This window comes from Notolepis coatsorum, assembly GCF_963971535.1.
Source record: "Notolepis coatsorum genome assembly, chromosome: 18".
NCBI lineage: Eukaryota > Metazoa > Chordata > Actinopteri > Aulopiformes > Paralepididae > Notolepis > Notolepis coatsorum.
The window spans coordinates 63,604,553-63,617,938 of NC_140182.1; the positions used below are offsets into that span (position 1 = coordinate 63,604,553).

General features: G+C 44.4%; 1 protein-coding gene across 1 annotated transcript in view; it reads left to right on the forward strand.

The window, feature by feature from the left end:
- Positions 1-13,386, forward strand: part of slc28a1 (solute carrier family 28 member 1) — a gene marked incomplete at both ends in the record, with an annotated part of 32,751 nt that overhangs the window by 6,903 nt on the left and 12,462 nt on the right. Inside the window, 4 exons of the mRNA XM_084335221.1 lie at positions 482-556; positions 659-739; positions 2,609-2,689; positions 5,728-5,853. Coding sequence (XP_084191347.1) covers positions 482-556; positions 659-739; positions 2,609-2,689; positions 5,728-5,853 — 363 coding nt within the window. The remainder of the gene's footprint in view (positions 1-481; positions 557-658; positions 740-2,608; positions 2,690-5,727; positions 5,854-13,386) is intronic.

The window sequence follows — 13,386 nt, forward strand, 5'->3', positions numbered from 1 at the left end:
GTTTTTTTTTCTTCTTGATTTATTGTGATGTCTCTTCTTGACTTGTTTAAAGAAGACTTGTCCGGCCCATGGGGACATTAACTTGTGATTGCGGGCTTTACAAATACATTTGATTTGATTTAGTTGTATAAACTCCTCCTAACTACCAAGAGGACATTATCCGTTAACTGTGGATGTCTGCTTATCTTTAGAGCCCCGTTACTGTAAGATCCAGCCTTATTAGTGGTCCATGTCATAACTGAATTAGTGGCAATTATGCACAAACTGATACTGTATAATCTGTGACAAATACACTCACAGGCCTATAATCTCTTACCATCTACAGTGGCCCGCCGTCTGCCAACTGATTGTATAGCTAATCACCCCTAAGGGCATAATTCAAGCAGTAATTGTCATTGTAAAATAACAAATGTATGAATAAATGCATGTCATAGATTAATGTTTCTGACTATAATATTTCTATTCTGGTTTATTATTTCAGATATTCCTGAACTACACCAAAGCTGGGTCGGAATTTGTTTTCGGAGAGCTGATCGCAAACATTTTTGCATTCCAAGTCAGTACACAGTAATTTGTTATGCCGTAAAACCATGTTTGCTAATCGAGATGATCTGTGGTCAGAATTGAACGTGTTCTTTATTTCCGATTACTTCCTCAGGCTTTGCCCATCGTCGTATTCTTCAGCAGTGTGATGTCAGTACTGTACTATCTTGGAATAATGCAGTGGCTCATTGTGAAGGTAAATCACAAAACATTCAACTCCCTACCTACCACGCATTAGGTTCGAGCGTGTACTACATACCACTCCTGCGGTGTGCCATGACAAAGAGCCATGTGTTTCTAACCAGGTAAAGTTTCAAGTTTCAAGTTTCAAGTTTCTTTAATAGTTGTCATACAGTCTACAGAAGTACAGAATACTTTTATACAAAATGCTTCTTACTGTTACGCTCCAGAGACTGTGCTAGACAAGATAAGTATGAAATAAAATAGTATAGCATGTAAAATAGAAGTAAAAATAGAGGTCACAGTGTTCAGTATAGACATATGTACAATGTTCGATGCAGTTGTCACCACCAGATCTCTGGTTATTGTCATGTTATTACACAATAATCACCCTGTAATCTATGTACTGTGTAGTAAATTCCTACAGAATCCTACAATAATCTAAGGTTATTGTAGTACAGGACAAATGGGATTGCTTATCTGGAAGGAGGAGGAAGGGATCATGTTGATAGAATTGTTGGTCTCTTCATCTGACTTAAAGCAGATGAAGAAATAAACGTGTAGCCAGACAAAGCATGAACTATAGTCAAAATTTATTTGAGCCAGAGGCCAAGGTGAATAAGAAGTTGCCTTTTGCATCCAAAAGATTATCAGAAAACATTAACAGGGCTGCCGTGTACAGAAATCACAATAAGGTTTGCATTCTCAAACCCCAATATGTACAGAAACAGTCCCTCGTTAACATAATTTGAACATACATTGACAATACTGTAAGCCCTTTTTGTATGTAAGTAAGCCTGGTTTCTAAGCTAAGTTTACATTACATTCTAACCAAACAGGGTGTGTCCATTTCGGCTTACTTACATACAACAGCACAGCAGCAGTCTCTCGATGGTGGGGAGCGGGGAGCACGCAGATCGGGGTTGGGATCTGGGCCCCAGTCTAACACTTTGTCGCCCCTTATATCTTATCATTTCTAGCCAATAATAGCACATTTTACTAATATGGTCCTCCAATCCGGCTGGTTCTTCTGGAGGTTGGGTCTTGTCCCACGGGTGGGGGCTGGTGTGATGTCATCTGGTGGGGTGGTGTGAATAGCCCCCTCCTTTGGGCCATAGCTTCTCATGTTTGGACAGAGAGGGGGCCTGCCTATGGCCCCCGTCGTCGTCGTCCTCCCGGGAACAGAAGGGCCTATTACCATACAGAGTGTAATCACCCTTCCTTTCATGTGACATTCTAAATGGTAGTATTCTTTGTAAGTTACCTACACCAACCTTTATTTACCAGATAATATAACAGTGTTAAATATACCAGGATTTAGATTGAGTCCCCATTTCATCTGTGGGGTGCAACTTATTTACATAGTCTTTGTTGTCTCCTGATTACATTAGCCTGAGGGGGCTTTATGACCTGTAACTGTTCTCAGTCTGCTTATGAGAGGGGGTTGGTGTAGAATGTCTGTTTTTCCTACATTATGACTCTCTAATTATTCACACCTATTAATTATGAAATTCAACGTCAATACTACCACACTGCAAAGTAATTTTTTACTATTATTACTTTTCTTCACTGTTTTCATTGATTTAAGATCAATATCTGTCAATATCTGAAATGAAGGAGAATAATCCCGCCCCAAAAACCCACTAATCTTCATACTGTCTTCTACTATGCTAATGTAACTTTGCTACTATGCACTCAACACTGCAGCGCCCAAGTTTCAACACTGTTTGATGAACATTACATTGTACCCTTCCTGCTGACTTGTCGTACAGAACTTGTAAGTCGCTTTGGATAAAAGTGTAAGCATTAGGTTGAAACGTGTACTGTGTACATACCACTCCTGATGTGTGCCATGACAAAGAGCCATATGTTTCTGTCCACACAGATCTCATGGGTCATGCAGATAACGATGGGAACCTCACCCACTGAGACCTTGAGTGTTGCAGGCAACATATTTGTCGGACAGGTACAGTATACCAGACTAGACTTGACGTGCCCTTGATCTTAGTCTGGAAAGTACTCTGGCAATAGCTGCTTTCACAACTCAATAAGCTTGATTAAAAACATTTAATTACATTTTTTTTAACACTTACAATACAGAAGAATGATAATATCGTCATCCATAATGACTACTGCAAAATATAAAACATATTATATACTTATACTTATATACTAAGTATATACTGTACTTACGTAACTTGTGGAAGAATGCTGATATACATTTAAGTAATGAGTCATTTGCTTTTGGTTTAAAAAAATAAGGTTACAAATGTGAATAATTCTTATTTTGTTATTATTATTATTATTATTATTATTATTATTATTATTATTATTATTATTATTATTATTATTATTATTATTATTATTATTATTATTATTATTATTATTATTATTATTATTATTATTATTATTATTATTATTATTATTATTATTATTATTATTATTATTATTATTATTATTATTATTATTATTATTATTATTATTGTTGTTGTGAAGGGCCAGATTAAACTGAGAATCTACCTTTATTGTTTGATATACTTTGTATATTATTTATATATATACACGGAATATCCCTTTACCTGCGTTCAAACCAGAGTAATATTCGCTCTCCTATTGGACAGCGCCCCCAGGCGCCAGCGCGCAAGCCCCCAACGGCAGGTTCAAAGACAAGTGCAGGCATGTCGGAACATGCCCGGAGTCAGCGTAGTGATACCAGACAAGGACTGAGGTTGGGACTAGATATTCACTTAAGTATAAATACAGCGCAAGGTGCGCACACCGTGCTTAGCTTAGCTTCGTGTCTTCATTCAGTACCTTACCCACCTTCACCACGAGTCAACGTGCAGTGAAGTGAGCAACCTTGCGTCTAACAGAGCATTGAGAACCGCGTGCGAATAGAATGGTAAAAGTGTCAGAGTTTAATGAAGTAACGTTGAGTTCGACTTAATCTAATGTGAAGTGAATAATCGTTCATTTATTGTATATCGTGCGGCCACAGTTCGTTCGTGTGTAGCATTACCCAGCGGTTCGTCGTGTATTTAGCTAGTGTACTTAACCAGGGTGTGTGGCCTAAATACGTCGCCCACACCTGAAGAGTCCTAGGCGGAGAACCGTTGGACATGTACACAGGAGAATCGACGTCGGCGATTGCAGAACCATTACTGGTTGGATTATATTGATTTGGAACGTGGTACCCGGAGAGCATCGTTGATTTCCACTATCGTTTGGGATTCAACCTCGTGAGGATTACAACTCGGGCCGGCCTCGTGGACGGAGGCTGGCTAGCTGTCATCAATGCTGTCGAGCATTTGGATTACAATTATTACTTTGCTGCTGATCAAGGGATTTACAAGGACCGACTCCTGTACCTGGAGTCTCTTTATTCCTCATTGAATCAGACGGAGTACCCGAACATTCCTCTACCCTCCAGGCCTTACACCCCCGGAGGGAACCCATTGTCTCCAGGCGGTACCAGTGTTGCCCTATCTAGTTGCTACTATACGACAGGTGGTGTCAACTTAGACCCATCGTAGGATTCCTGCTATTCTTAGTGACTCATGCTATTGACTGACTTTACGTATATTCTTCGCCATACAAGCGCGACCCTAATTCTCATTCTGTAACCTAACGTTGCCTAATAATAATAAATTACCCTCAAATACTATTTCTTTGTCAATGCCGTGTTATTGTGGGTGTTCACCATCTATATTTGATGTACTGTCTGGCTAGTAATTAAAGTACATAACTAGCAGTGGTTTAATCTATCACAATCTTTAATACAGTCAGGGTTTTGTAACCCCTCAGTTACAATTATTATTATTATTTTCTTTTATTTTTATTTTTTTTATTATTGCAAAACAAAAATTATTAAAAGTCAGTACTCAACACATAATGCATAATGAAACTAACAGACAAGGTGGCTAAAATGATATGCAAGTACAGAAACAGAAAACAAACAAAAAAGTCTATAATAATATTTTAACGTATATAGTGTATATCCAACGAAATTACCAATTATACAAATGCCTTATACAGGATATACCACTAATACCTATTTTCTAAAACCCTACACACATATGCTCCAGCTCGAACCCCCCCCTCCCGGACCCCTCCTTGGATAGTACCTCCATTATCCCTCACTCTAACCAGACACTACCATTATAAGCTAGCTTTTATTCTCTCCACCACTTCTAACCACATTGACATTTTGGATTCGTTGAGACCCAGAATTCTTGCTGTAGATATTTCTTGATAAATCACATCGAGATATGTAAGAGACCAAACCTTCCTGCACATTTTTTCCGGTTGAAACCAGCGTGATGCGATCAGTTTTTTTTAATTATTATTATTATTATTATTATTATTATTATTATTATTATTATTATTATTATTATTATTATTATTATTATTATTATTATTATTATTATTATTATTATTATTATTATTATTATTATTATTATTATTATTATTCCTTTTTTTATTTACATTTGTTAAGAATATAGGACAGGCATGTATAGGCATTATACTTTTGCCGGTACCTTTTCAGTCACTGCCAAAATCAAAGACTGTTTGATGATTGTGTATTATTGTATTGTGTGTGATGACTGAATACAACTACTACTACTACTACTACTACTACTACTACTACTACTACTACTACTACTACTACTACTACTACTACTACTACTACTACTACTACTACTACTACTACTACTACTACTACTACTACTACTACTACTATTACTATTACTATTACTATTACTATTACTACTACTACTATTACTATTACTATTACTACTACTACTACTATTACTACTACTATTACTATTACTACTACTATTACTACTACTACTACTACTACTATTGAGCCGTACTGTATTGTACCCATTCTGCAATCTGTTAAATAAAGTTTTCATTCATTCATTCATTCACTACTACTACTATAGAATAATTCAATCAAATTCCTTGTTTCTTTCTTCACAATATCTTGTCACTTGCCCTCAGACTGAGGCCCCGCTGCTGATCCGCCCCTATCTGAAGGACATGACCAGATCTGAGGTCCATGCTGTTATGACTGGTGGATTTGCCACCATTGCAGGGAGCGTCATGGGAGCATTCATTTCATTCGGGGTGAGACTTGAGACTTTAGGCTCTCCGGGGCACATTACACAAGTATATCACGCGTCGAATGCACACCACACACCACAGTGAATACTGATGGAAATAGCACTGTAGGCCTAATGCTAAACCATCTTGCCACATCATCACACCTTTCATTTTATTTATTTTATTTTATTTAACCAGGCAGGTTACAATGACAGCCTGGCGAGAGGACAAAAGGGCCTCTCAAAGGTTAACAGGAAAGAAAATAATAATAATAATAATAATAATAATAATAATAATAATAATAATAATAATAATAATAATAATAATAACTAGAAAAGAGACAGATGAATTTCTTAGACACAGGGAGAAAATGTCCATAGGCTATAGTGAAGAAAGTCCTCCCGACATGTACATTGGGCCTCATGCATGAAGCGATATAAGAACAGATTTTGTTCTAGCATTTCCTCTTACTTTGTTCTTACCTGGGATTCAGCAAAGTTTTCTTATTGTTGCTTTTCTCTCAGGCAAGAACAAATTATAAGAGTGGTCGAGAGCACTCTTACTGAAATAAGAAATTCGTACCCAAAATAAAAATAAAATAAAAAAGCATACCATTGGTTAATTGCCCCCAAATACTTTTCAATAATAATAATAATTATTATTATTATAACTTATTGCATGCGTTCTGTCTGAAATGGATATTGCTGTTAGAACAGTTATGCTCTGGCCGCCCAGGCCATTGATTGATTGAAGATTTTATTAACAGATTGCAGAATGGGTACAATACAGTACAGCTCAATACACACAATTGTTAAGGGGAGGCAGACCAGAGAAAGACTTTCGTCTTGTTTACATCAGGGTCCCCCATTTTCAATTCATAATGACATTTATGACATACACAACATACAGATATACAGATATATATCATGACATTTATGACATGACAGATATGCAGTACTGTATACGTAGCATAGAACGCATATTTAGAGATAGTCTATATCAGTGGTTCCCAAATTCTGTTTTATGCGGACCACTAGATTGTTATCAAGAACATTTGCGGACCACCTCGTATGCAAACAGTAAAACATAAATAAATAAACAACTGACTTTGACCTGCGTTCCGTTCTCATAATGGATTTGAGAGAGATGTGTCATCCAGTCTGACTTGGAGCACGCACTGTACTATGCGCACTGACAGTCATCAGGCTATAGATGCGGAGATATTCAGACTCTAGATCTATTTGCAGAGCCAGATGAGTGGCAACCTGTGCGATTGGCTCTTGACAAGGCACAGTCGTTCAGTATTGAAAAAGCCTACAGTACTTTGCTGGAACGATTCACTGTGCACGTATGTATACAGTACGTGTGTATGCGCGCACTGCGGGAGGTGGCCAGAAGCGGCAATTAGCCAACTACTATTGATGAGAATGGCGCTGCTCCGACCGGCTGCCTTTCTGTTCGCTCCGTCGAGACTGTGCTTACTTTTGTTAATATTTATAGTTTTAAGAGTTTTGTCTGTACCAACAGTAGGTGCATTTAATGTGTATGACCGTCAGTCACTTATAGACATCGGATTACGGGAAACTTACCGATTGGATTACTCACTGGATCAGCTTTCCGAACCGCAACAATGGCCTGAGGAGATTCTCAGGAAAATGGGACCAGATCCCAGGAACAAAGGAACCAGACGGCGTGGGAAGAGAGCTGGGATCCGTAACAGGCTGAGATCCAGACGCCACCGAACGCCATTACCCAGTATATTGCTAGCCAATGTACAATCAATTGACAATAAACTGGACGATATCCGAGCAAGGATTCAATACCAAAGAGACGTCAGAGACTGCAACGTTCTCTGCTTCACCGAGACGTGGCTGGCGCCGGACGTTCCAGACCACGCTATCCAACCGGCCGAACACTTCTTTATCCACCGCAAGGATCGTACAGCAGAGTCCGGCAAACAACGTGGAGGAGGTATCGCCTTCATGTTTAACAACAATTGGAGCGATCCAACTAACGTGAAGGAATTATCCAACCACTGCTGCCCAGACCTGGAATATATAACCATCAAGTGTCGTCCTTTCTTCCTCCCGAGGGAGTTAACGGCGATCATCCTTGTAGGAGTGTATATTCCACCGCAAGCCAGTAACAACGTCGCGCTCTCCAGACTCCACGACGAGGTAAATAGAATACAAGCGGCGAACGTTAACGCCGCCATTTTAGTGCTGGGTGATTTCAATAGCGCCAATCTGAGAAAGGTATTACCTGACTTCTATCAGCATGTGACTTGCAACACCAGAGGCGGTAACATCCTAGATCACTGTTACACGCAATTTAAAGGTGGCTACAAGGCTCATTCTGCTAGTGGCTTTGGTAAATCAGATCACGCGTCCATTTTTCTTTCACCAAAGTACAAACAGAGAATCAAAAGTACTCCTGTAGTCTCGCTAGAGGTGCAGAAATGGGATTTGACGTCAGAGGAGACGCTCCAGGCTGCGTTTGACTGCACAGACTGGAACGTGTTCCGCGACACAGATAACATTAATGTCTACACGGAGACAGTGCTGGACTATGTTTGTACTTTGGTGGAAGAAACAATCCCCACTACCAAAATGAGAGTTTACCCAAATCAAAAACCCTGGGTAGACAAATCCGTCCGTGAAGCTCTGAGAGAGCGCACCAAAGCATACAACGACGGCCTAGTGGCAGGCAACATGAATGACCACAAGGTGGCGCGATACAACGTAAGGAGGACAGTGACAGAGGCCAAACGGCGCTACAGGGATAAAATTGAACTCCAGTTTGAACAAGCTGACTCTAGAGCTATGTGGCAGGGGCTCAAAACGATGACAGACTACAAAGGCGCCTCCCTCAAACTGAACAGTGACATCTCCTTAGCAAATGACCTCAATACCTTCTATGCGAGGTTTGATGCTGGTAATAACAACACCAGCCCACAAGCCACGGCAATGGGGGGGGGGGGGTCGGCTGCTGATGGAGACGCAGTGTTCAGGGTAACAGAGCATGAGGTGAGGCGGACCTTTAAAAAAGTGAATATCAGGAAGGCAGCAGGTCCGGACGGCATCCCCGGCCGCGTCCTAAAAGTCTGTGCCGACCAACTGGCCCCAGTATTCACTGACATATTTAACCTGTCCTTAGAACAGGCTGTCATCCCCACCTGCCTGAAGAAGTCCACTATTATCCCTGTACCCAAAAAATCCAAGCCTGCTTGCCTCAACGACTACCGCCCTGTAGCTCTCACCTCCATAGCCATGAAGTGCTTTGAGAAGCTAGTAAAGGGCTACATCTGCTCCTCCCTCCCCATCAACATGGACCCCCTGCAATTTGCATACCGCCCCAACAGGTCCACGGAGGACGCCATAGCCCATGTGCTGCACACAGCAGCATCACACCTGGACAAGAGGCAGGGGAACTATGTGAGAATGCTATTCATCGACTACAGCTCGGCATTCAATACCATAGTCCCCTCCATACTCATAGCCAAGCTCAGGGACCTGGGCTTGAACTATGACCTCTGCCAGTGGGTCTTGGCCTTCCTGACTGGCAGACCCCAGGTGGTGAGAGCAGGCAACTGCACCTCCTCATCCATCACCCTCAACATAGGGGCCCCCCAGGGCTGTGTTCTGAGTCCCCTCCTCTACTCCCTGTACACACACGACTGTGTGGCTCAGCGGAGTAGCAATACAATCATCAAATTTGCTGACGACACAGTGGTGGTGGGCCTGATCTCTGCCAACGATGAGAGGGCCTACCTGGAAGAGGTCAAGGTCTTGGCGGGATGGTGCCAGGAAAACAGCCTCTCCCTGAACGTCAGCAAAACAAAGGAGATGATTGTGGACTTCAGGAGGTCGGGGGTCAAGGACTACAGCCCCCTCAGCATCGACGGGGCACCGGTTGAGAGAGTCAACAGCTTTAAGTACCTCGGAGCCTACATATCCGAGGACTTGACATGGACCACACACATTGACAGTGTTGTGAAGAAGGCACGACAACGCCTCTACTTCCTCAGGCGCCTAAGGAAGTTCCAAGTCAGTCAGAAGATCCTTAAGAACTTCTACTCATGTACAATAGAGAGCATCTTGACTGGCAACATCACCTCCTGGTTTGGGAATAGCACTGCACAAGACCGAAGCAGACTACAAAGAGTGACACGTTCAGCCGAACGCACAATTGGAGGGGGGCTCCCCACCCTCCAGAACATTTACAACAAGCGTTGCAAGGGCAAGGCTAAGAGAATCATTAAAGACTCCAGTCACCCGAACAACTGCCTCTTTGAACTGCTGCGGTCAGGCAAGCGATACCGGAGTCTCAAGGCGAGCACAGAAAGACTCAGAAGAAGCTTCTATCCCCAGGCCATCAGGCTGCTAAACGAACAATGAACACTACACAACAACAACCACCAAACGCACATAGCACACACATCCACACGCACACACTCACTTTAAACAAACACACTGTAGCACCCACTCCACACACTTTATAGCACACACCCACTTTAAACAAACACACTGTAGCACCCACTCCCCACACTTTATATTTATTGATGAAGGATTGCACTACAACTCGTACACCTTACTGTACCTAAATTGTACCTCATCCCATTTCTGCTTTGCACTATATAGTACTGTACATTAGTACACTGCATAGTATTGTATATTATATGGTAACTCAGAACATTGTACATATGTCTATACCGAACACTGTGACCTCATTTTCTTCTTCTAAATTACATGCTATACTATGTTATTTGATACTATCTTGTCTAGCACAGTCTCTGGAGCGTAACAGTAAGAAGCATTTTGTATGAAAGTATTCTGTACTTCTGTATGACAACTATTAAAGAAACTTGAAACTATTATATTACTACTATATTAATACAGTCTATTCCACTATATAGCTATAGGTGTTATGGTTTGTAACCGACCTCAAACGCAACGGCACAGACAGGGAGTTCAGAGTTAGCCAAATGCTAGGGCGTATTTATTTACAGAGTAAAAAAAAGGGTAAAGTACAATTCTCAAACAAACAGGGAGAATGCCTTCGGCAGAGTCATCTGCCGCTCTGCAGAATCCTCCTGGAGATAGTGGTGGGGAATTGGCATGTGACGTTGCAGCGGCTCTGCAGATACTCCCAGCTTTTACTCTAGGTGGAAATGGAGAGAGAGAGAGAGAGATATCAGAAACAGTCCAACGAAACACAGAGGCAGTGTGGTTCCCTCCTCCCTAGCTGGGTCCAGAACCACTTGACAGTGACAGTCTTCAGTGTTCCCCACAACACACAATTTAGCTGAGTTAGTGCAACAAAACGAAGTCTTCAGTGTCTCTTCTAAAACACACAATCAGAATAATCCAGAACCAATTGACAGTGACAGTCTTCAGTGTTCCCCACAACACACAACTTAGCTGAGTCAGTGCAAACAAAACGAAGTCTTCAGTGTCTCTTCTAAAACACACAATCAGAAATATCCAGAGGGGTTTGGTTCCACTCACCCAAGCGCAACGCGTAAAGCGGGCAAAACGAGGCGCAGCTCCAAACGGGGAACAAGGTTCTCAACAGCGGTTCTCCACAGAAAGGTCCTGGAGAGAAAGTAGACCAGGAACAGCAACGGGGAAAAAACAGGCAAATTCAGTTGTATTCCAGAACGACCCGACAACGATAGAAGGAAGGTCCCGGTATATAAAGCCCTCTGGGGCGCTAATCACAAACTATGACAGCTGCGTGATGAAAGTGGCAATCGCTCAAAAAGCGTGTGGCGGGGAATGCACCAATCAGCACCATACCTCAGGAGAGCGTGTGGCGGGGAACCAACCAAACCTCACAGTACCCCCCCCTCCATGTGAGCCACCCGGCGTCCAGCCCGACCCGGCTCGCCCGGATGGGCACGATGGAAGTCGGTGATCAGGCCGGGATCCACGATGAGCTGGCGGGAGACCCAGCTCCGTTCCTCCGGGCCGTACCCCTCCCAGTCCACCAGGTACTGGAACCCCCGACCCCGCCGTCGAACGCCCATCAACCGGCGGACCTGCCACTGGGGGTGACCGTCCACCATCACGGGAGGAGGTGGTTCCGGAGCAGGAGGCATCAGGGGACTGAGAGAGACAGGCTTAACCCGGGACACATGGAAAACGGGGTGAATGTGCATGGACGCAGGAAGCTTAAGACTCACCGCCGCCGGACTGAGTACCTTCAGAACCTCAAAAGGACCGACGAACCGGGGGTTAAGCTTCTTGGCCGAGGACCGAAGCGGAAGGTCCCTTGCGGAAAGCCACACCCTCTGCCCAGGGTGGTACGTCGGCGCAGGGACCCGGCGCCGGTCAGCCCCACGACTGGCGCGCTCCGATGACCGGAGCAGCGCAGTCCTGGTGATCTCCCAGACCCGACGGCACCGGTTGAGGTGGTCCTGTACGGAGGGAACTGCCACCTCCGACTCCTGTGCAGGGAAAATAGGGGGTTGGTAGCCCAGGGATACCTCAAAAGGTGAGAGGCCGGTGGCGGAACTGACCATGGAGTTGATGGAGTACTCGACCCAGGGAAGGAAACGGCTCCAAGAAGCGGGTTTCTCGGCAGCCACACACCGAAGAGCAGACTCCACACTCTGGTTCATCCTCTCCGTTTGTCCGTTAGTCTGGGGATGATAACCAGAGGAAAGACTGACCGTTGCCCCCAATCCCTTGCAAAAAGCCCGCCATACCTGGGAAGTGAACTGGGGCCCCCGGTCCGAGACGACGTCCTGGGGAAACCCATGGAGGCGAAACACGTGGCGTGTCAGGAGGTCCGCCGTCTCGGCCGCCGAGGGAAGCTTGGGAAGGGCCACGAGGTGAACCCCCTTGCTGAACCGATCCACCACGGTCAGTAGGCACGTGTTCCCCTGGGAAGAAGGAAGACCCGTGACGAAGTCCAACGCCACATGGGACCAAGGGCGGCTCGGAATGGGAAGCGGCTGCAATAGCCCGGAGGGTGCCTGGTGGGAGGCCTTGCTGCGGGCGCAGACTGCACAGGCCAGTACGAACTCCTTGACGTCGTTCCTCATGGTGGGCCACCAGAATCGACGAGCCAGGAAGGAGAACGTGCGATGAACGCCTGGGTGGCAGGCGAACCGGCTGGTATGGCCCCACTGGAGGACCCGGGACCGGACTGAGTCGGGGACGAAGAGACGATGAACCGGTACATTGCCTGGAGCGCGATGGAAGCGTAGGGCACGCCTTACCACCCCCTCGATGCCCAAGGTGACTACTCCTACCACCCTGGCCTCTGGGAGGATGGGAGTCGGGTCCTCAGTGGTTGGAGCCCCCTTGGAGTGTAACCGGGACAGGGAGTCGGCCTTCGTGTTGCGGGAACCAGGGCGAAACGTCAGCGAGAAGTCAAACCGACTGAGGAAGCTGGCCCATCTTGCCTGCCGGCCGTTGAGGCGCTTGGAAGCACGGATGTACGTCAGGTTCTTGTGGTCCGTCCAAATGGTAAATGGCTCCTCGACCCCCTCTAGCCAATGACGCCACTCCTCCAAGGCAGCCACAACCGCCAGCAGCTCCCGATTGCCGA